The sequence below is a fragment of the Rissa tridactyla genome, chromosome 3 (assembly GCF_028500815.1).
Source record: "Rissa tridactyla isolate bRisTri1 chromosome 3, bRisTri1.patW.cur.20221130, whole genome shotgun sequence".
In the NCBI taxonomy this organism is placed as follows: domain Eukaryota; kingdom Metazoa; phylum Chordata; class Aves; order Charadriiformes; family Laridae; genus Rissa; species Rissa tridactyla.
Genome location: NC_071468.1, coordinates 116,775,253 through 116,798,764, shown reverse-complemented (window position 1 = coordinate 116,798,764; position 23,512 = coordinate 116,775,253). Strand labels below are relative to the sequence as shown.

General features: G+C 41.6%; 1 protein-coding gene across 2 annotated transcripts in view; it reads left to right on the top strand.

The window, feature by feature from the left end:
* The window catches only part of LDAH (lipid droplet associated hydrolase), a 130,837-nt gene that overhangs the window by 98,292 nt on the left and 9,033 nt on the right, over positions 1 to 23,512 (top strand). For both annotated transcript variants that reach the window (XM_054194792.1, XM_054194790.1), the window contains one exon: positions 13,468 to 13,550. In XM_054194792.1, coding sequence (XP_054050767.1) covers positions 13,468 to 13,550 — 83 coding nt within the window. The remainder of the gene's footprint in view (positions 1 to 13,467; positions 13,551 to 23,512) is intronic.

The window sequence follows — 23,512 nt, the reverse complement described above, 5'->3', positions numbered from 1 at the left end:
AAAAGGGTAACATTTGTGCTAGGACAGAAATACTTAACATGTCTACAACGTAGATATCTATTCACCCACTAATCCCCTTAAAATCCTGGCATAGTCAGTGGAGAGATAGAGGTAACACTTGTCTAATCTATCTAGGTGAACACTTTAGGATGAGATGAATTGTATTCTTTCCACTGACTGTGAAGGGAGAAAAATTAAGCTTTGGATAGCCACATTTAATCAGGGGAATCCCATGAAAGACACCAAAAAATTATGACCTTCAAGGAAAAAAAATAAATTAGACTTTTTTAGACTAAACAAGGGACAACTGAAGGACATGGCAAGAGTTTTCAAGTAAAGGAGAATAATGTAATCCACATGTCCATGGTAGATGAGGTAATGTGTAATGGAGCAGATTGCAACAGAGGTGATTCAGATTAGATTTATTTAATTATAAGACTGGAATTCTAGGCTGAATTTCTTGGGAAGATAATCATTTATCATTTGTGCTGCCTAAGGACAGGGTGAATAAGTATGCACTGAAAATGGCGCAGTATCTTTGATTCTTCTGAAGACAAAAAGACCAGTGGAGATCCCTTCAAGACCTACGGTTTCATACACACTGATTAAAGATGCCAGAGTACCGTCCAGAATTCCGGAACTGTAACGAGGGACAATTTACCACAGTAAGAACCAAACGAAACAGAGGAACAGATGCAACGCAGAATGTTTGAGGAAACCAAAATATAGGCAAAAAAATGTCAGGCATTAGTTAAAAGCAGACTTGAAAGTTCAGAAACCATCTGATCGAATATCTGAATGAATCTGCATTCAGGTTGCACGAAGGAAACAGAAATGTTACAGTAGGACCTGCCAAAGATAGGTTACCTCTAGAAATCAGCTAAATGAGTGTAAGACACGTGGTTGCACTGGAGTATGATCATCCATACTGTTTAATTATTAATGAATTTTCTGGTATGGTTTTAGCCTTCTCCAACTAGCATTCTCCTGATATTCAGGCACGATTCAGGACTTAGCACTGCCATGTGCTCTTCCCAATAAGCAGTTTGGGTAGACTGCTTAGACGGGCACAAACTTGAGCATAGGAAGTTCCACCTAAACATGAGGAGGAACTTCTTTACCCTGAGGGTGGCAGAGCCCTGGCACAGGCTGCCCAGAGAGGTGGTGGAGTCTCCGTCTCTGGAGACATTCCCAACCCGCCTGGATGCGTTCCTGTGCCACCTGCTCTGGGTGACCCTGCTCTGGCAGGGGGGTTGGACTAGATGTCCCTTGACCAGAGGTCCCTTCCAACCCCTACCATTCTGTGATTCTGTAGAGGAAAAATTTAATTCTGTGAAAATTTAATTCTGTGAAAACCAGCCATTCTATTCCGGTTGTCCTGAGGGCCACAAAATAGTTCCTGGCTCCATTTGGTATAATGGTGCAGATATAGCCCATGCTTACACCTGCAAAAGCAGCAACAGTTTGATCGTTGGAAGGCAGTTTGTGAGAAGACAGACTGTGGAAATCTGACTTCACGATTATCAAAGCACAAGCTGAGAAATTTGTATGTCAAAGCAAAAGATGGTGCATTTAAAGTTTGGAGGGGAGTAAGATGGACTAGCAAAGGCATTTTACAAAGGTAGTGATCAGTGAGAAGAGGAAAGGCTATCAAAAGCAAGCCAGTGTGGAAATATGTTCTTTACAGAGCGCTGTTTATGGAAAAACAGAGCAGATTGTTCTATAATTAATGAGTACTTTATGATGATGTAATTAAAGGCAGACAGTAATCATCATTTTCCAAACCATCAAGCCATGTCTGGAAGAACTATACTATGCTCTCGGTTTAAGAGTAAACCTGTAAGTCTCTCAACATCAGGGAAGGAAAACTAATAAAGAGCTTTGCTCAGACTTTTATGTAAGAAATGGGAACTAAGTAAATAAGTTGTAGCCACTCTTCAGTTTTTTACTTGAATCTAGTAGAATTGTTATTCAGTACGTGTGACCCTGATAGTACAGTACTAACCTAGCAGGACACTATCTTAGAGATGGTGACAAATATTGATGAAAAATTAGTTCAAAATTGGATGACTGTAAGCATTATTGTACTAACTGAGATATACTGTTGAGTTACACAGGAGCTAATACCTGGAAATAGGTCCAAAGTCCGTCCTGTCCAGCCTCTCATTTCCAACAACAGTCAGAACAAAATACTTCCACGAAAGGGGCAAAAACTCTGCAATAGAAAAGTCTGACAGTTAGTAAAGGCGTCGTTCTTAGAGATAGAGGCTTAAAGACCTGAGGCTTTTGTAGTAGTATACAGCTCTAAATTTTGGTTGTAGTTCGTTAAGAGAGTTCTAAATATTCATTGACTTCCAGTGTCTTTGTTGTCGCTTGCTAATTTCTTGGTCCTGAGAGGTTCTTAGTGTAACAGGCTGTATCCTCTGTGCTGTATCATATATGGTGTAAAACGGATTTCCTTTTACAGGTGCTGGTATTTCTACTTCTTAATATTCCTTGAGTTGGAAAAGATTTTTGAAGAACTAAAGGGATCTCTTCTGGGCCTGGTTGCACTTCAGATTTGGGTTGTTTTAATCATAATGAGCTCTCTTTTATTAAATGCCTCAAACACAGGGGAGGACAGAGACCAGCTGGAAAGTGTTATTTGGCTGAAAAATACAGGAATTAACTAAATGACATTCAACCTGGAAAAATGACACTAATAGAATACATACGAATTAAAAAAAATATATCTAAAGCATAGGTTCTCTGTAGGTGGGGAACAGAGTCAAGGGAGGCCAGGAGGGGTGATAAAAACTGACAGTGCTGCAGGGTCTCAGAATACCCTATAGAAGTACAGAGAATACCCACAGCCTCCGCCACAGTCATAGAATCACAGAATCTTCATGGTTGGAAAGGACCTTTGAGATCATCGAGTCCAACCAAACAACCTACAATCTCTGTCACTAGAGCATGCCCTGAAGTGCCACATCTAGACGTTTCTTCAATACCTCTAGGGATGGTGACTCAACCACCTCCCTGGGCAGGCTGTTCCAGTGCCTGACCACTCTTTCAGTAAAGGAATTCTTCCTAACATCTAATCTAAACCTCCCCTGCCGCAACTTCAGACTATTTCCTCTGGTCCTGTCATTATTCACCTGGGAGAAGAGGCCAACACCCACCTCTCTCCAACCTCCTTTCAGGCAGTTGTAGAGGGTGATGAGGTCTCCCCTCAGCCTCCTCTTCTCCAAGCTAAACATGCCCAGCTCCCTCAGCCTCTCCTCATACAACTTGGTCTCCAGACCCCTCACCAGCCTGGTAGCTCTCCTCTGGACACGCTCCAGCGCTTCAATGGCCCTCTTGTCCAGAGGGGCCCAGACCTGAACACAGCACTCGAGGTGAGGCCTCACCAGTGCCGAGTACAGAGGCACCATCACTTCCCTGCTCCTGCTGGCCACGCTATTCCTGATACAAGCCAGAATGCTGTTGGCCCTCTTGGCCACCTGGGCACACTGCTGGCTCATGTTAAACTGGCCATCCAGCTTAACATGAGTCACGAGAGGATCACTGGTCCCTTCCAAACTCCTCCAGTTCTAGCTACAAAAAGTTTATTCATTTCTCGATGAAAAAAAATCAATACCTTAGTACACGGTGGCCTCAGTAAGACAGCATAAGAAGTCTCTCCACTCTCTCTATTCATCTGCTCAGGGGGTCGGTTGGTCAAAATATGGTAAGAGAAGTGTCACCAGATTTGCATTTGGGAAGCGTAATGAAGGTAGGGCTGCGGTCTCCTCTTCCTCTGAGTTTGTCCACTCTGGAAAATCATACAGTATGTTCTTCCAAGGTTAATGCTGTTGAAATTGGGCTGTCTGGACCTTGAAGTAAAAATTTGGCTTCGTGTTTCTCCCTGTACCCATTCCAGAGCATAGCGCCTACTAACTAACAAAATAGAGCAATATTTTGATGTGTGGGACTTAATAAATTTACACCTACAGCCACAATCTTGTTGATAGAGTCAACATAATCTGAAGCCAACAGCAGTAGGGAAATGAAGTGAGCTCGGGTAACCCTTTGTAGTATTATGTTTATTTTAGTCTGATGAACAAGCTATTAAAGAATGTGTGTGTGCATCCATTAAAGTGTCCAGATTGGGGCTATCTTCACAACCACTCATTTTTGTTGGAAAAGGAACTATTCCGATTATTTCCTGAAATTCATTAGCCAGTGAAGTTGAAAAGGTGGGGTTTTTTTGCTTTGTTATTGTCAGTGTTGTTTCATTAGTATGGCATCTCTTTCTGTCCATTCTTTCTGTCACAGTAAATTCATCTCCTTAGCCCAGCAAAGAATACAATATTGTTTTTACGTAATTAAGATACCGACTACAGAGCAAAACCACACGAACGAGATCTATCATGACACCACAACACAGAGTTGATTCTTAAATTAATCAAGGGCATGCATATCTCTCAAAGTTTGTCAGGGTTAAGTCAGAAATACTTAAGCCTCTTTTATATTTTCTGGATATGTGCCCTGTGCGTAAGTGATTTTTTTTAAGATTTCTTTCCACACGGACATAGTTCCAACTCATCTTGAATTTACACAGACAACATCATGTCACCCCTCCATTTCTAGTGTGAGTTTACAATTAATCGAGCCCTTATCTAATCTTTTTCTTGCGAATAAGCAAGCAAATGATCGTTGCACGTTCAATACGGAAGCAAGAAGTTTAAAGGCTTGAGGAAAAACACGTATTTCAGTCCAAGCACAGGAAATCTCTGTATTGCTTCAAGAATCGAGTATAAAGAGAAGTTTATCTGTCCTGAGTTAGAATCAGGTTTCTTCCCTGAAATTAACACAGCTTTCCAAGTTCCAGTATAGATCTGTTGATATCTGTAGAGTCAACTGACAACATACTGGTTTAGGATATAGCTCTAAAATCCTTAGAAAGGAATAATACTGCGGCTAGACATGTGTTTCTTCAAAAATGGAAAATCTTCTATTTCATACATTATTTGCTTAAGTGCATTGTGGCTATATTTGTTTGAAGTTCAGCTCAATAGATACAGGTATTCATCTGACAACTGGCTAATTGAATTGGTGGCTAAATAACCCTAAGCACTGGAAAGCTTGATTGATTTCAGTCATTATTGTTTGTGGAAACTAATAATTTAGCTGAAGAATATTAAATCCTTGCTGTGACACTTTGGGTTAAAGAGCTACCAATGATATAAAGCACTCTTTTCTTTGCTGGATCCTTGATTTGAACCCAATCGGGGTTCCCCTATCACAAAACCCCCACAAATAAATCAAACACGTTTTGGCACAGTTTGTCGTCTCTGCTTAGCAAATGTATGAGACTAAACTGACACTGATCCTTAATCACCTTTAATCCATGGAGAGGGAATGATCCTACCAGGGCAGGAAAAAGGTCACTGGCAGGATCATGGGGAGAAACTAAGTTGGCAGTTAATTTCATAAGCCTGACCTGGGAATAAATGAAGGGCTTCCACTTTCGAGGTAATCTGTGTATACAAAAGATCTGCATATCAAAAGTTAGGATATTTTAAGAAGGTATTTATGCATTAAAAGCACGATAAACACAGTATTTGTCTGTTAAAACTTTGATTTCACTTTTCAGCTCTTATCCAGGCATTATTGGTTATGATAATTATATGGTTAACAATAGATTTTTTCATTATTAAACTCTGGTGACCTGGTTATGAATTACAAGGGGTATCAGCAACTAGAGATGGAGTAGAATGTAATAAAAATGCTTTAGGGTTCTACAGCCGTCGCCAGGTAAGTTGGCCACTTTCTGTAGGTTTGCAACCACGTTTTCTTCTTCCTTTTTTTTTTTTGAGAGATGCTTTCCTTTTCCCAGTTGCTATGTGAAAAACCCACGTGAAGGAATATTTACGGAGGCCATGATACTGCAAAGTTTCATGTTATATGCTTCGCTTTCTGTGCTTTGGATTATCCCGCTGACCCAGGCTGACTCATGATATATCAGTCCAGCACATGCATAAGCACAGATTTGAAGGAATGGGATCAGACCATGAAAATTAAGAAAAAAACCCCACTGAAATTGGCTTTAGACTGTTAAACCAGATAAACAAATTGAATAAGCAAAAATATGTTGGCAGGAAAAGCTAAAGAGCTTCTATACGTTCCTTTCTTAGAAATCCTCGGCTGATTCAAGACCAAATCTTTAGGAGCCTGTTTCTTAGGTGGGAATCGAGAGCGCAGAGGCACTGGGCTTTCGCCGTGCAGGCAAAGGATGAGAAAAGAATAAGCTTTGTTCATTTCTTCCAAAGTCTTTTCTGGAGAGGAGTGCAGTTTATGTATCCTCAGTGGATGGAGATGGCTTCTGAGTCAAATCTCTGCGCCTCAGGGTTTATGATTCAGCTCCAGCCTTGATAATACAAACCGTCCATGCCAAGTAAAGTGCGCTCAGGTCGTTGCGCGGGTCTCTAAGCGGAGTTCTGAAGGGCTCGCATTCGTGGCCGTGAGAACTCCCATCTCATTTGGGGGTCTGAATATCCAAGTTACCAAAGGAACCGATGTATTTTGGTGTTGACCTCGTTTACACACCGCATCATAGCTGTGCTGTGGTGGGGTTCTTCAGACGCTGAATGTTTTTGTGATTTATCACAGGTTTAGTTCCTCCTTCAGCAAGCAGGTAGAACTGGCTTGTTTCCAGTACAAAACTGTATCAACTGCACAACTTTTCATAAAGCTCATGCAAACACTGCATACGCCTTCATTTTATGATAAGATCAGCTTATTTCAGCTGAACGAAATATCAGTTAGGGATTGAAGGAAGACATACCTAGTTCAAACTATACGGTAGTTCTGATCCTTCAAATATTTACATTATCACTATAAGCATTCCTGTTAAAAGCAAAGAGGCGGCAGATCACGTGCAGAAGTGCCTGTGCGCGCAGAATTCTGCCCTCCGAGCCTTTGGCGTTGGTTTCGCTAAGCCAGTTTAGAGAAAGATTTGAAGCTCAACAAGTCAAATTTTCTCACAGAGACACATCTTGACCTTGGGTACTTACAGTCTACCCCATAGCTCTGTTTTTCATGTATTCTTCGTCAGATAGCTTTGAAGATTTTGTTATTTGCTCTCTGTAAAATGCAGTGTTCAAGGTAGCAGTGGGCAGTTCTAAAGGGACATGTTCAGTTTGGCTCTGTAAATTTCATTATTGTTAAAGAAGTATATTTTTCAAGAACTAATTGTGTTTACACAATGCTTTTTCACTTCAAGTATTTTTAAGGCAGTCTACAAAACCCACTTCATTGTCATAGCAGCCTGAAGCTTGTTTTTAAAATGAGGAAGCTGAGACATACAGATTTTGTAACTTGCACAGGGTCTCAGAGGACTTCAGTGATAGTTCAGAAAAATTCCAGGCCTCCTGACCTTTCATCTCACATTCAGTCCTATCTTTCACATGTAATGATTTTTCAGAATACTAATTTCAATCTTATTTTGTCTTTACTAAACCCCAGATATTTCTCTCTTCAATGAGGAGTGAGATAGAGCGGTGAACGCCAAACAGATTGAAGCTACACGTTCGCCCTAACTTCAGCACAGGCACCAAGGTCACAATTCCGATACAACTTCCACACATCCCATTATGGGAATTCCCCACTTCTGCGTTTTGAGCCAGGATTCTGCAGACTCCTGTGCTTTCTTTTGCGCAGAGACTCATTCTGCAGATTTCGGTGAGACAGCTTCATCACTTGGGACGGGGGCTCTAGGTTGCATTTTATCTTGTGCTTGAAATCGTGACGATGAAAACCAGTAAATATTTGTCCAGGGCTCTTGGTAATAGTTCTGGGAATCTTCAGAGATTTTCAGCTAAAGCAAGCATTAGCACTTGTTGGAAGTCTTCCCAGAGACTGTAACACCAGGTAGCAAGAACTGACAAGGTGATCTCACAAGACGACCTTTCCCCACGTAGCCTAAAGAAGGATTTCGGAGGCCGTTCATTTTGCATGTCTCAGCTTCTGGTTATGCCCAGTTCGCAGCCTGGTTTTCAGAGCTGCTGAAATGCTCATACTGACAGTCCCTGGGAGCCTTTTGAGATGGCTTTTTAATTACACACAAAAAGTGAGTGAATTCTTCTGAGTTACTTCCTTTGAAAAGGCAGCTCGGTATTCCCGAAATAAGGAAACAGAACAACCTTTTGTGAAAAGGAAAGAACTAAATATTCAAAAAATGCCAAGGTTAGTGAGTATAGCATTAGGAAATAGCAGGGAGATTTCTCCCTGAACTTGTGACTTAGCTTTGGAGAAAAACAGCTTTTCTGAAGAACCCCGGTTTGACATTCCACAGCAGCAAGAGAGAAAGTTACTCTTCCTGCTCTATCGTAGTATCTCTTCCAATATAGCTTTACACATAGACATTAAACATCTTACAGTGTGATGTGGGTTACAGGGAAACAGCAGATTTAGGATATTTTGACCTTAATAAAGATTTTTACAGTGTCTCCTGTTATATTCTTATAAAAAAAAAGTATGGGAAATATGACATACCTGCAACAACTATTAGACAGATACATGAATGTCAGGAAAATAGGATTCAGGAGGATTTTTAAAACTGGAAAGATGCAGCTAGCAGGGTTTTATAACAGTCTTATCTTCATTCCTTTACTATTCAGTAGTTGTGTGATGGAATACAGTGTGTGTTTACTGAGTTTACAGATAGTACGACGCTAGAATACGCTGCACATTTGCTGGAGAGGGACAGGATCAAAACGACCTTCACAAGCTAAGAGAAGAGGCTGGGGGGCTGGGAGGGAGGAATGCTGTCATTCCTTAAAGAGCCAAGTTGTCCTGTACGTCAATTAAGTACAAGGGTGGTAAGTCATTGCTTAAGCAACAGTTCTGCAGGAAAAATTCCTGGGAATATCATGGGTCACAAGCTGATGTGGGTTGACATGTCGTGTCGTAGAGCGACAGATGTGATTTTGGTACACGCGAAGTGGTACATGGGCTGAAAGAGCTGCAGCTCAACTGTTGAAAAGAGAGACATTCTCCAGCATAAACTGAAATGCTGCGTCAGTAAAATTCAAGAGAGAGATGAGCCACCGGACATATCTAGAGGAAACGAAGCAAGAACGATAGCAGCCCTAGGGAACAGTACCTGAAAGGAGAGATTGTTGGACGTTTAAGTTATCCGGCCTTTGTAGATGTTTGCCCTAAGATTAATTGCATTAGCTGTATTCACAATTAGAGGAGCTCAGGGCAACAGGCTTAGATGTGAATGCGGCAAATACATACGCTTATCAGTTTCCTGTGGCAGTAAGGTTCATAGTTAATTGCATATGACATTAAAAAAGTACTTCCTTTTATTGTTTTGCATTTTTAGTGTATTATGCTGTAAGAGAGGGAAAAATAGTGTATGATGAAGTATCACTGACATAATGGCAACAACACATCCTTAAATGTACTTTTTCACCACCATTCGCAGTTTTGCAGTGTCCCACAGAGGCTGTGACTGTCAGTGTACGACACGGTTCTTCAGGTGTGCTCATGTTATGTGATTTATATGACATTGCAGAATTCTCTATCATCATCCTCCTATTATTTATGTGACATAGTTATGATTTTACTGGAATTTCGAGTAAATGTGCACAGTGAATAACAGCCATCATAGGGGTCTCTGGGTTTCTGATTCCATTCCTTGTATTAATTTAAAAGCTTGCAAGGGAAGAGAATATTTTGTCGTTTTTCCACCTGTATGTTACTTACCGTTTCTTCAGTTTGAATTTCATTTGCTAGTGCGTTGCTATTTTTCTCTCTCCTCTTTAGGTCTCTCTCACATTTCTCACTGCCTGATCCTCACAAACTGACTAGCGTTGTGTCCTTTGCAAATGCTAACAATAAGCTGCTTATCCATTGACAAGACCATTAAGAAATAAGTTGCCCATGACTTTAATATGAAGCTGGGCTATAATCTTAGGCCAGGATTCATCCTACCTCAGTTTAGGCACTTAATTCAAGTTGGGCTGCTAAAGGTCTAAAGGCCTTATCACTGAAAAGACAGTCATCTTGAGAGGTGATTTAACCCACCCCAGAAGTGGTCAAATCAGCAGGTGTGTTCAGTGATGAGTTACAGGTTGTAGTAATAATCACTGCTTCCTCAAACGTATTGTGATAAATCTAGACCTTATTCCTTCCTGTGATTAAAACCATCTAATCTAATCTAATCTAATCTAATCTAATCTAATCTAATCCTAATCTTTGTTCCAGAGAATTTCTTAACACGTTACAACCTTTCATTTTACAGCTGTTTAGTTTCAACCAAAGTTTATTGTGTGAAATGTAACAGAGAGCTTTTAGAAGACCAGTAATTTCGGTCATGTGGTTGTGTTTATTGAAATGTTCAAGAAATTATAGATCAGTAAAATGCTATTTTCCTTTGTAAAATCAGTAGCAATTGGACAGTATTTTCTACTCCCCAAACCACTGGACAGGGTGATTCTTACGCAGCAGGATCGTTATCAGCTCAGCAATTCTGTATGTAGGGTTCTTCAAAACTCTTAAATGTACCTGCTGTATATTCTGTGTTCTCCGCTGTTGCTACTTCTCAATACCTCACTACTCAAAGAGAAATCATTGTTACTGCCAGAAAAAGTTTATAGGGAACAGAAACCTCCTGAATGTTTTGAACAAGAAAGGTGCGTGCAAAAAAAAAGGGAAAATCATTTAGCTCCCAAACAGTTATCTTCTGTCGTTATCAAACGTTATCCCAATTATCTTCTTTAGCCACTCCCTTGTCCTGTACAAATTCTGTTGTAGGCCTCTTGTTTCTGATATACTTAAGGAATATTTTATCGTTTGTTTTTAAATCTTTTAATGTTTGTTCTTGGAAACCTACTTTTGCACTTTGCAATTTCCTCTTACTTAACACCTGCTGAAGTTTAAGTTCCTGTTTATTGGCTTCCCTGGGATCATGTTTCCAAAATTTGAAGGATTTCTGTTTGGTTGAAATAGACTCTTGAACCTTGCCATTCATCCGGTTTAGCTTAATCCTGCCTTTCTGGTTCCCTTTCTTGCACAGCACACAAGCCTTCAGAGACAGTTCCTTCTAAAGCACTGGTATTATTGCATTTGCCGACTTACAGTTTTACTTTTAGGATCTTTACAACTAGTCTAAGTTTACCAAGTGTATGAATTCCACTTTTTTTTATTGCAAAAAAAAACCATCAGCAGCTCAGAAATACGAGCAGAACCCACCAAGAACAAGAGGTAGGACAGAGAAACCAGTAAGATGGAAGAAGGGGAGCAGGAGGGTACTTACTCTTCCTACTCTTGCTGTACGACTGGACTGGAGGTGGAGAGCTAAGATGTGTGCCCTTCTGAAAACAGAAGTGTATAATGCATCAGTGATTGGAGGTGAGCTGAGAAAAGGAAGACCAATGTCAGGGCATGATCTTAACATCGCTGTAGATAGCCAGACTTTCACCAGCTGCACCACAGGATTAGGTGACCGGGTTGCTAGACACAAAACTGCATGGAGGTCCCTCTGCCCAGTCCAATAAGATGGGATGGGCAAATTTGCTGGATTGTCTGTATGATGTCACATCTGCAACCCTTTCATCTCGTCTAGGAAAGTCAGAACTTGCACTAGCTGCGTTCAACATTTAACTGAAGAAGACAGAGCTCTGTAGGCATAGAACTGAATTGCATCTCCTTTGGCTGGCTCAGAAGTAGATGCTACTTTCTAGGATTTTATTTTTTTTTTAACTCGAGACCACTGGCTTTGTCTTTTAACATTTGATCTCTGGAGCCATCACTCATCTCTCTGGTGGCGTTCTGTTTCCTTAGAGCACTCCTGGAATTCAGCCAACTCCATGTTTTGGTCACCACCAAAGACCTATGTGATTGCCATTTCCTCCCCTATTACACATTGTGAGAATATATTAATCCTGTCTCAGAGCAGAATCAGATCCAACACTGTCATTAACTATTTGTGCACAGAACTTAATTGGTTCAGATTTAAAAGATTGTCAGAGTCTTTCCATTTTGTTCTGTTTTTCAGGAGAGGATTTAGTATTTTAGAATACTTTCAGTCATTATAGGACCTGGAAATTGAAAAGTTTTAAGGTAATCTAGCCATTCAGGGTCTTCCGTTGGTTTTGCAAACTGGTGAGAAAAGAATATTGCCCTTCATTACCACATGTAGGTCTCTGTGATCCAATAAGCGTAGAGGCTTCAGATTGTGAGGACAGGAGACGCTTGGCCATCTTATTAGCGCAGTAAGCTGACTGGACAGAAAAAAAGGGTAAAAGAAGTGCTTGTTTTTTGAATAGTGATACATGCACATTTCTTCAGTACAGCACTGCTGTCAGAAATGGGTAGCCCCTGTCAAAACTGTGTAAATCTGAACACCCTTTGGAGGACCTCTCACTGCCTGCAGACATAATGCAACATTGATGGTCACGTAGCAACTCTAGATTCTGCAGTTGAATACCTGAGGTTTATTCTAGCAGCAAAAACTCATAATCTAACAGTTATGTGCTTGTGCAAAGCCACGTTTTAGATTGTGCGCTGAAATTTCTTGCCAAGCTTCCGTAGGTTGTGTTGTAAGAGAAGCCAGGCTAGGTGGACACGGTGTGATCCTTCTGTGTCAAAATGTTTACATTTATGAATATTTAGGCATCCAGGCAAACCGCCCCACTTTTCAGAAGTGCTTCGTTCCCACTGATGTCTAACATACATGGGACCTGCCAGAACTCAACACCTCACAAAATTAGCCTGCTTTTAATTAGGTGTCCAAACGTTGGACTCAATCATTTATGTCTCTGAGACAGTATCTTGCAGACCAACTCACAATAAATTGCACTGAGCCATTTTTAATACTTTACATTCCAGAAAGGTAAGGCTTAGACATTTTGTGTCCAGTCCAGTCCTGTCTGGGTAAGTACCATCAATATTACGCAGGACTGCAATTTTCAATGATACTTGTATTTGCCATTATTTGTATTATTCGTTATGTTGGATATTTGAATGACTTGCATGTTGAAATGCCAATAATACAATAATCTATAGATTAACAATGCCTTTTAGTGTATGCTTGGTATTCAAAAGCCGACTCTCGCAAACACCTCATGGGCAATTTCTCACGTTTATCTTTCTAAAAGTATGTAGTGAAAGCTGGTCATCAAAGTTCCTTCAGTGGTCAGTAGAAAGTCATCACTGTGGGCTGATTCAGAAGTCTGTAAGATAAACGGATAGAGTTATGTTCCGAAGATGTCTTTCCATTAGTTATGGAAGTAATTAATTTACTCTATATGCCTTTTTAATGGTTCAGTTAGGTGAGATAAATTTTACCCTTTCTGTCAGGGGGATTCTTTTCAGTGGTATTGTCAAGGTGATGACTCTTCTATGTGCCTTACTTTCTTGCAGGGTTGGGCCCGTATTGTTTTTTCTAAAAGACTTGCCGTGTGCTTACATTGTTGTATGTTTCTTTTTCTGCAGCCAACATCTTGTATATGGCAAGCCAAGAAATGTTGAAGGTTGTGGAGAGAGACAGTACAACCATAAAGCAAAATTTAAAGAAGGTAACTATTTAATCCTCAGAGTTTTCATGGGAAGCCCACATGCATGGGGAAATGATACATCCAGTTATATTTGTGCAAAACCAGAATTTCTGCAGGATTGATTCTGATTTTGTGTTAGTGTCCTTCCGTTGACTTTGGCGAACCCATTAAAGGAGTCACCAATCATTAAAGTGTCATTGATCCACACCTTTGTAGATGTCGCATTCCCCACTGCCAGATGTGCTGTCCCATCTGGTACATTGTCCTTGGTGGAACAGAAACTGTGTATGTTCTGGCCAAGCCTGAGATGTGGTTCACAGTGAGACCAGTAGTTACCTGGGTTCTGATCAGACAGGCACATGGCCAGCCAGGACATGAGTGCAGGCTGGTTGACCAAATCCTCTGACTTTGCAGCTGGACGGATCAAGCAGAACATGTACCGTCTGCATTGTGGGGTGTCAATTAATATCCTGGGATTCTGCAGACTTGATTTTTCCATGGTATCAAAACATAATGGAGAGGAGTCAGCAAAATTATTATGGCTCCACAGTTTTAGCCATGCAGCTGCACTGTAAGAGAAAGATCATAGAATCATAGAATGTGTTGGGTTGGAAAGGACGCTGAAAGGTCATCTAGTCCAACCCCCCTGCAGTAAGCAGGGACATCTTCAACTAGATCAGGTTGCTCAGAGCCTCATCACGCCTTGAATGTCTCCAGGGATGGGGCCTCCACCACCTCTCTGGGCAACCGGTTCCAGTGTCTCACCACCCTCATTGTGAAGAGCGTCTTCCTAATGTCTAATCTAACCCTGCCCTGCTCTAGTTGATAACCATTGCCCCTCGTCTTATCGCTACATGCCCTTGCAAACAGCCCCTCCCCACCTTTCCTGTAGCCCCCTTCAGGGACTGGAAGGCTGCTATAAGGTCTCCCCGGAGTCTTCTCTTCTCCAGGCTGAACAACCCCAACCCAAAGATCACAGAATCACAGAATGGTTCAAGTTGGAAGGGACCTTAAAGATCATCTAGTTCCAACCCCCCTGCCATGGGCAGGGACACCTCCCACTAGACCAGGTTACTCAAAGCCTCATCCAGCCTGGCCTTGAACACTTCCAGGGTTGGGGCATCCACAGCTTCCCTGGGCAGCCTGTTCCAGTGCCTCACCACCCTCACAGTAAAGAATTTCTTCCTGATATCTAATCTAAATCTACCTTCTTTCAGTTTGAGGCCGTTACCCCTCATCCTATACAGAAAGTGAATTCCTTAGAGACTGGAGCTACTGCTATACAAGTAAATAAAGTAATTTAGTGGACCTTTCTCCTGCACTGAACTTTCTTGTCTGTACGGATTTATTATTGAAAGAGATCCTGGTACAGTTTTGATCTGGACCGATAGCATTCTTCCAGTCAATTCCCAGGGACGGTTCAGGGGTTGACACAGGCCAGGAGCTGTTCCTAATTGAAGTTTTGATGTGGTCACCCTGTTTTGGAAGCTGAGGGAATTTAATAGTGTGGCCATGGTCAGACAATTCCAGATGGCTTATGAGCCAGAAAACTGTCACATTTAATAAACTGCTATTGGTGCAGCCTCTGTGTGGGTAGATAATCAGGGTAACATATTATTCTACTGTGTCCACTTCCTTCCCTCCATTTTTTTTGTATCATCCCTGTCTTTTTGCTGGAAGAATGGTTCCAGCACTTGGCACTGGCAGAGATTTTCCTTGGAGAATGGAATTTTCTAGGACAGATGTCCTAGATCTCTGTAAGATTACTTTGTGCCTTGTAAATAGAAATGGTACAAAGTTCACTTCATAAATCAGTCTTTCTTTTTTTGGCTGAAAATGGATTTATTTTTTACTTATCCCATTTGCCTTCTCTGCACTTTGAAAGGTATGTTCAGATGTTTCAGTTCTGGTTTTTTTTAAAGGAGTTGAAATAGCACACGTGAACAAAAAATGCTACACTGCACTAGGCATGCATGGTTTTTCACATTTTTATTGCAGAGCATTCAAAGTTCTCCTGCACTTCAGAGGGAATTTCAGTGAAGAAACGGAAGGGCTAATCTTGCAGATGGCAAATATTCTCATTGTCTTAAACAAAACTATCCATGGGTTGATCCAAAGCCCAATGAATTCAAGAAAAACGGTTGCTTTTACTGACTGAATCACCTCTCCGAATGTCAGGGAGCTGCGGGGTCTGCGTGCTCCCTGAGGGAAAGGGAGCCATGAGCCGAGGGTGACCCCAGCACAGGCAGTGTCCTCACCGAGCAGGGTCCAGTCCCACAGCACCCAAGCGGAGCGAGGTGACAGGGTCCGTCAACTGTCCCAGACAAGGCAAGGCAATGAACCAGGTCCAGCGTCCCTCCAGAGAATCCAGTCAGGAGCAAAAGGAGACAGGGCCAGAGACAGGACAAGAGACAAGGCTATAACGTGGGTTCAAAGTCCATCAAGAAGACGTGACCAAAGACACCTCTCTTATGAGTAAAGGCTGAGAGACCTGGGTCTGTTTAGCCTGGAGAAGAGAAGACTGAGGGGGGATCTCATCAATGCTTATAGATCTCTAAAGGGTGGGTGTCAAGAGGATGGGGCCAGACTCTTTCGAGTGGTGCCCAGTGACCACTGCCCAGGACAAGGGGTACCGGGCACAAACTGGAAGACAGGAAACTCCATCTCAATATGAGGAAAAACTTCTTTCCTTTGAGGGTGGCAGAGCCCTGGCACAGGCTGCCCAGAGAGGTGGTGGAGTCTCCAACTCTGGAGACATTCCAAACCCTCCTGGACGCGTTCCTGTGCGACCTGCTCTGGGTGACCCTGCTCTGGCAGGGGGTTGGACTAGATGATCTCCAGAGGTCCCTTCCAGCCCCTGCCATTCTGTGGTTCTGTGACATGACAGAAGGCAAACTGCAGGGTGGGATCCATCCAGGTAACGTTATGTACAATGTGGGTCCGATGTCAATCCAGGACACAGGCCCAGGGCCAGGGCCAGGGCTGAAGACGGATACACTTACAATGTAGCCAGAGAGGTAGAAACTAAAGGCGAAGGACAGAGATGGAGACCCTGGGTCCCTGCGCAGGGAGGGTGGGTCAGGGTCCCAGGCAGGGCTGGTGGGGCCTGTTGGTGACCTGAAACTGCGGGTAAGGCTGCAGGTTACCGTGTTAGTCTGGGTACAAAAGTGAAGAGTTTGCAGGGGCAAGACTTCAGGTGCTTTTGGAAATTTTAATCACAAGCACACGTGCTTGAAGTTAAGCATAAAAGCTTCGTTGGATGAGGACGACAGTGGTGACAATCAGCTGCAGCTCCAGTGACTTCAGATGCTTCACATTACAGAAATGCTTATTTTTTGTACTGAATGAAGGCCCATAGCCAGCAGTAAGAGTTTGCAGGTGTCCTAGTCTGCTTCATCTGTGCTTTTGTTGATTCTGTCAATCTAAGCGCGGCTTTGGCAGGCAGGAGCTTTTTTAAACCTGTGTTGACTTTCTTTTATTGATTCTTCTATGTCCTCATACTTTCAAAGTGGCAAACATACTCAAGAAAACAAAAAGCTGCAGCAAACTCATAAGCAGTTGAGAAACTGAAGAAAAAGCAGCTCTAGAAATGAAGCTAATGCTTCTCTTTTTTCATCTTCTAGTAATTTCTGGGAATATAAGAATTAAGGAAAAAATTTAGAGTTGGCATTATGTTAAATTTGAAGTGTATTGACAATAAAAATGGGCTTAACTTATAAAGGTTGGAAGTTTATAAAAACAGGAGCTATAGCCCAAGTTGCTATAGAACTGGCAAGCTGTCACTTCAAAAAATTTATACTGTTTAGTAGTCGCTGTGATCGTATGCTAAAAGCCAATCTTAACACCTGGCTTTGCCAGCTGCTGTGGAATAGAAAAGTTATTTCTGGATCTCATTTGCATTCTGTGATCTGAAGAAGAAAGAAGAAGAGACGCTAAATTATTCCAATCTTTCCATGCTCAGGTTTAACTATAATTATTACTAGTTAGGGACCAGGAGAAATTTTATCTCCAGACACCAAATTCTTAGTCTGACAATGCTAATTGCTCAGATTTATGTTGAAAGAATGGGAGCTGGAATATTGTTTGGATAATTAAGTGGGGTATTTCACTTACAGTCTTCTAAAGACAGAAGTTGTGCGCATTAAATAGCAGTGGAACTGTATGAGGAGGATGGAGACCTGTCTTCTAACAAAGTAGTATATGAGAAAACATTTAAAATATTGGCTCTAAAGCTATTTGTCTGGACCAAGCAGTGCATGAATGTAGGCTTCTTACTGCAATGACACAGGGAGTTGTGATAAATCACAGAATCCAAACAAATAAGGTAGGGGATTTGTTCAGCTTTGATGGTTAATTATCGTTAGCTGACTGTGTCCAAGCCAGCTGAGCTACCTTCTTTCACTGTTAACACCACCAGCTCCCTTTCCTAAGAGAAACTGGAGGCAAAGATACTCCTGCGCTAGAGGAAGTTTATTGTAATTGTTGCTCAAAAGGAAGTGGGCGCAATTCCGTATTCTTAAAGGATGGATCAGCATTGAGCATCGCAGAGCTTTTACAGCTAGAATAAAAATTAAAGAAGGAAAGGGGAAAATGGTTGTGTTGGGCATTCACTAGCATGGCTGTGATGAACAATGATATTTCCGTATAGAGGCTCTCTACAGCACTTAACTTTTTAAGTCTGCATCATGCCACATTCATTGCTTTATTTTAAGACTTAGCCTTATTGACTCTTTCTGTCAAGTAAGCTTATAAACCTGTTGCAATCCAGAAGATACTGCATTAAAGGATAAACCTAGGGTGCTTACAGAGGAAATTTTGTTTAAAAAAATCACCCCTCGGATTTTATATTTATTTGGACATAGTTTGTTTGTTACTCCATGTGTAGTACACAGTAGTCCTATATTTAAGTATAGGATCTGCTCCAAAACCCATCTAAATCAATAGAGGAGCTCCCACAGACTTCAGGAAGTCTTGAATCGGTTTGGCAGTGAACTTTCTGTAGTGGTTCATAATTTCTTAAGACCACAAATCATCTCCTCCAGCAACTGAAAATCATGATTCTTTTGGTTGGTGTGTTAAACCAAAAAAGGTTTGTATGCTCCTCGAGTTCAGTTGTGCCAGTGGTCTGGTGTAGCAGATACATGGATTGCGTAAGGAAAAAAAGACAGGAAACATCTGAAATAGAGATGCAAAGATGAAAAAAAAAAATATCTGTTGTCTGAGAAGAATTCTTTTTAATCAAATGGGAAAAAGTATAAACTGGAAGCTTATGGACGCATGAACCTCTTTGCACTCAGATTGAGGAAGTCTGTATTGCGGGTGGCTTATAACCACCTATATATAGACGGTTAGGTGGGGAAGGAATTCAGTTTTGAAAAAATTAAATGAATGAAGTGTATGTTTACCGTTTCCTGCTTATTTCAATGGTATATTTAAAATTTAAAGTAAGACAAGTTTATATCACTCCAGTAATGCCACAGAAAATGTATTCTCCAAGAGTATCAACTAAACAGAAATAGGCAGAGATTTTGAGTAAAAAATGCAAAAATGAAGTGTTTCCTTTGCACAGAAAAGTGCTAGGTTTTTCTTTTAAAAAAAAAAGTCTTTGCTAGAGAAGAATTTTAAAACGGAGCAACCAAGAACTATTTTGACCCCTGAAGCAGCTGTTTTGATGTTGCCCGGTGTTTTTGTTTGCCATCCACAGGGGTTTAGTAATTATTCCCAGTAAGAGGAGCATGATGTGAAGATAAGTAGTTAAAAGAATACTACAAATACTTTGCTTGTCCACAGCCTGAGTGAGTTGCTTGCCTACATTTGTGAAAAACCTTCCAAACACTCTTTCTGAATAGGTGCAAAGTGGTCTCTTGAGCCAAGAACACCTCTTTTTTGGCTGGTCTCACATCCTTTTTGGCTTGCGCTCCCTGGAGGTGCAGAGTTGAAGTTAGGGAAGTTACACATGTGCCTGGGGCATTTGGTGCCTGTGTCATTTAACTACAAGAACAACCTTCTCTTTGAAGCACCCGGAATGCCTGATCAGGGACCAGCAGTTTCTCTCCCCGGTGGAAAAGGATCCCAGTGAGCATTCATAAAATTCAATGTACCACAATACACTTATCTGTGGTATTTCACTTTTTCTCTAGCCGAGCTCCTGCTAACCATTGCTCATGCTGTGTGGTATTCTAATAAAGAAGCGATGACATGAATTTCCAGGGGTTTGGGGATGGATATAAGGTGTGTGCTCCGCACAAGGAGCAAAGACAGCAGGATTTCCCCAGCCTTCTGAAGTATACTTAAGAAGTTACCATCCAACCCTTACTACCCCTGAATCGCTTACCTTCCCTCCCTCTGCCACAGAGCTCAGTGCACGGCGGTCAATAAAATTGCCGTTTACAGCCAGATGCTGATGCTGCTGTTGCAAGAGAAATCCGACTGATTCGTTTAGATAAAGTCCCACTGAATGTAGACAGTGTCAGGCTGATATTCAGAGGGAAGTACTGTTTGTAGTAAATATGGTTGGAAGAATCTGACCCGGTAACAGTATTGCTTAAATAGCAGCTTCAGGTCTGTTTGTTTTTATTTTGGTATTTATACAGACTTGACTTCTGAAATATTCATGTTCCTGACACATCTAAATATATACCCTCGAAATGCTTTTAAGTCTTTAAAAGTAACATAGATAGAATAAATCAGTTAATCACCCTGGCTTGTTGATAAATCCTGTGCATCCTTTATAACAGCCCATTTTTACTTTGCATTGAGTTTGACCCTTCCTTATCTGTGAGAAAGTGGAGACAGAAGTGGCCTCATGTGATCTCTTGGGTCTACGTGCAGGGCTGGGGGTAGCATCGCTAACAAACTGCAGCAAAGTTAAAGAGGAGCCCCTTCCCCTTCCTCAGTTTACCAAATTTCCAGTTAACACTGACAAAGGCATGAAAACGGGGAGCCTGCAGCCTGCCCCTTTGGTAGGACACCGTACGTGATGCCAAGGAGAGGAGTAACGCATCTTGAATCACGTGCAAAGTAGCCACTACGTCTGGCTGTGTCGCCGGGTTTGCGTCTTAATTTCTCTGAGACTAAAATGTTTCTCCACACCCCTTCCAGGTAGGGAAGCTAGTTTTGTTTATTGTTTATATTGATTTAACAAAACTGGCTACATTCCTTACATTAAATAAAATCACCCCAAATACTTGAACTACCATTGCACCCTTACTCTAACCCCTACAGGTTAGTATTTAAAAATAGCATCACGTACCCCAGATTGTCAACTGCCTCTTCTCAAAACGGTCCAGCAGCAAAAGTTTGGCTTTGCACTGTCCTTGGAAAGTTGAGAAATCCCGGTTCTGGTAAAAGAAGCTCAGAAGCAAGTTCCAAAGACCTTGCCATCAAACCAGCTGATCTCAACCACGGCAGCATCACGAGGAGAGAGAGATGGTGTCTCAGAGAACCAGATCCCAAAGCCTTTAGGGCATCCTACGGCAACGGCAGTTCTTTGAATTCTTCCCAGAAACTGATTAGAAAAGCCAAAGTACAACTGAAGCAAGCCCAAGAAAAAAGCATGTCCCAAACCAGTCTGTTCCCATGTCGTTTATACTTTTCTTTTGGCAGGATAAGGTGGAGACGCTTCCATAATTCCAGAGAAGCTAAGTCATTTTCTATAAACCTTGATTGAAACTAAAATTTAATTCTGGGCTAATGCCTTTTAAACGAGTTTTCATCCAAAAGCAAATGAAACTATTCGCTGGTTAGTGGGGAGAGATGTCACCCAGAGAGGAGCTGCTGTCTCATCCAGCGAGTGCCTGTGGGAGTAATACTGGTAAAAGTTGATGTATCGGAGAGCAGGACTGCAGCAAGGACACTGGTACCGTCTTGCTTGCCATTGCACGTGTGCCGCTAGTTTCTGTCCGCAGAGATCAGTCCTTCGCTCTGCCGTCAGCTGGAGCGGTGCCTGCCCATGTAATAAGATCCTAAAGTTGTTATAACACGTACCAAATTCCAGAGAGATAGAGGGAAGACGATTAATGTTTTTTGAGTTTTTGGATTTGTTTTTCATTGTTGACCTATGACAGCTACAGCCGAGGCATACAAGAAATCTCTCTGTAATTTATACTTCTGTGAACTGTCATACATGCTAAAACAAGTGCCAATGGAGTCAACTGCAGGAAATCTTCATTATTTTCTTAGAAACTCTTTAAAATGTAAACATCCTGTTGATAGAAATCTCAGATAGTTCTGATGTTTACTTAGCAGCTGCCATCATTGTGCAGTGTCCGCGTACACATACCATACTACAGGGTACGAGGCTGACAGAGCCCCATTCTCGTTTCTGTTTTATTTTTCAGAAGCTAAGGCTGAAAGTACTTCCGACCAAATTAATGGTAAAACAGCGTACGAGAACGTTGCTGTTATTTTAAAACTATTTGAAACTTAGAAAATGCATAATGCATAACTATTGCAAACACAGTATTGAAATGTTAATACTGGCAGATAACCCACGTCCCCTTTACTCCGCCCTCATTGTCAGGTCCCGAAAGAGGACATGTTTTAGTCACTCATAACAAGCAAGGTATTGCATCAGGGATCATATAAAGTCCTTGTCACATCCAGCGGTAGTTGCCATTTTCCTTCTGAGTCAGGAATACCTGGAAGTCTCAGCATTCGATATTGCAAAAGAATAAAAAATAATCCTCTCAGCCTCATGGCAGAAAAGTGACAAAGTGCAAATATTGCGAAGCTCAAGCCCAGAAGAAAAACAGAAAGAACCTTCTATTTACTGTTTTGTAAATCTGTTTATTTTTAAGCTAGTCTCATTATTTTGGGGGCCTGACTCACCGTTTTTGAACGCTTGGGTTGGCAGCAGCTTTCCATCGCTGGTACGGTGGTTGTGCTGACTCAGGATGTCTTCACAGCCACGCACAGAAAATATGAAAATATGTACTTTACAGATCCGTGCAAATCATACAGTGCACGCCAGTGTTTCCTGCCATTAATGAAGATCCCATGTGCCTCTGGTTACACATGGTTCGTTAATTATGCCTCCCTCCATGCTGCAATAGCAACGCTCGCGGTGTTAAAATGAAGATGAGAACATGTGGATTTTGAAAACCGTTGTTTAAATATTTCTAAAAAGAATCTGCCTTGATATAATTGGAAAATAGGTAACATCCTAACATCTGAACATTTTGTGGCTGTGTGTGACATAGGCAAAGAGCACAGACATTTTGTCATTCAAAGGGAGACCCTCAATGCCAGAAATGACAGTCAAGTATCTGTCAGGTTTCATAGGCCCTGGACCACCATCTGGATCACTGAGAATTTACACCTTAATTGCAATCCTGCTTTTAGATCTTATTGCATAATCCACTAACAGGGGAGCATTTTGAAAACAATTCTGAATTCTGTTGGCAGTGTGTAATTAACAAAGGTGTAAGTTATAGATTTGCTGGCATGTGCACGTAGACACACACAATGCACACACCAACATCTGCACACGAAAAAAGCAGACAAAATAACTGCAGCATCAAATAAAGTTCCCCACGTCTTCATATTATAGAACTGTTCTTAGTCCGTTATAATGTACCCAAACTTTAATTGCATATAAAATCATAGAATCATAGAATAATTTGGGTTGGAAGGGACCTTTAAAGGCCATCTAGTCCAACCCCCCTACAATGGGCAGGGACACCTTCAACCTGATCAGGTTGCTCAGAGCCTCGTCCAACCTGACCTTGAATGTTTCCAGAGATGGGGCATCGACCACCTCTCTGGGCAGCCTGGTCCACTGGTTCACCACCCTCAGCATAAAAAATTTCTTCCTTTTATATCTAGTCTAAATCCACCTTCTTTTAGGTTAAAACCATTACCCCTGGGGTTAAAAGCCCTGCTAAAAAAGTTTGTCCCCATCTTTCCTGTAGGCCCCCTATAAGTATTGAAAGGCCGCAATAAGGTCTCCTCGGAGCCTTCTCTTCTCCAGGCTGAACAACCCC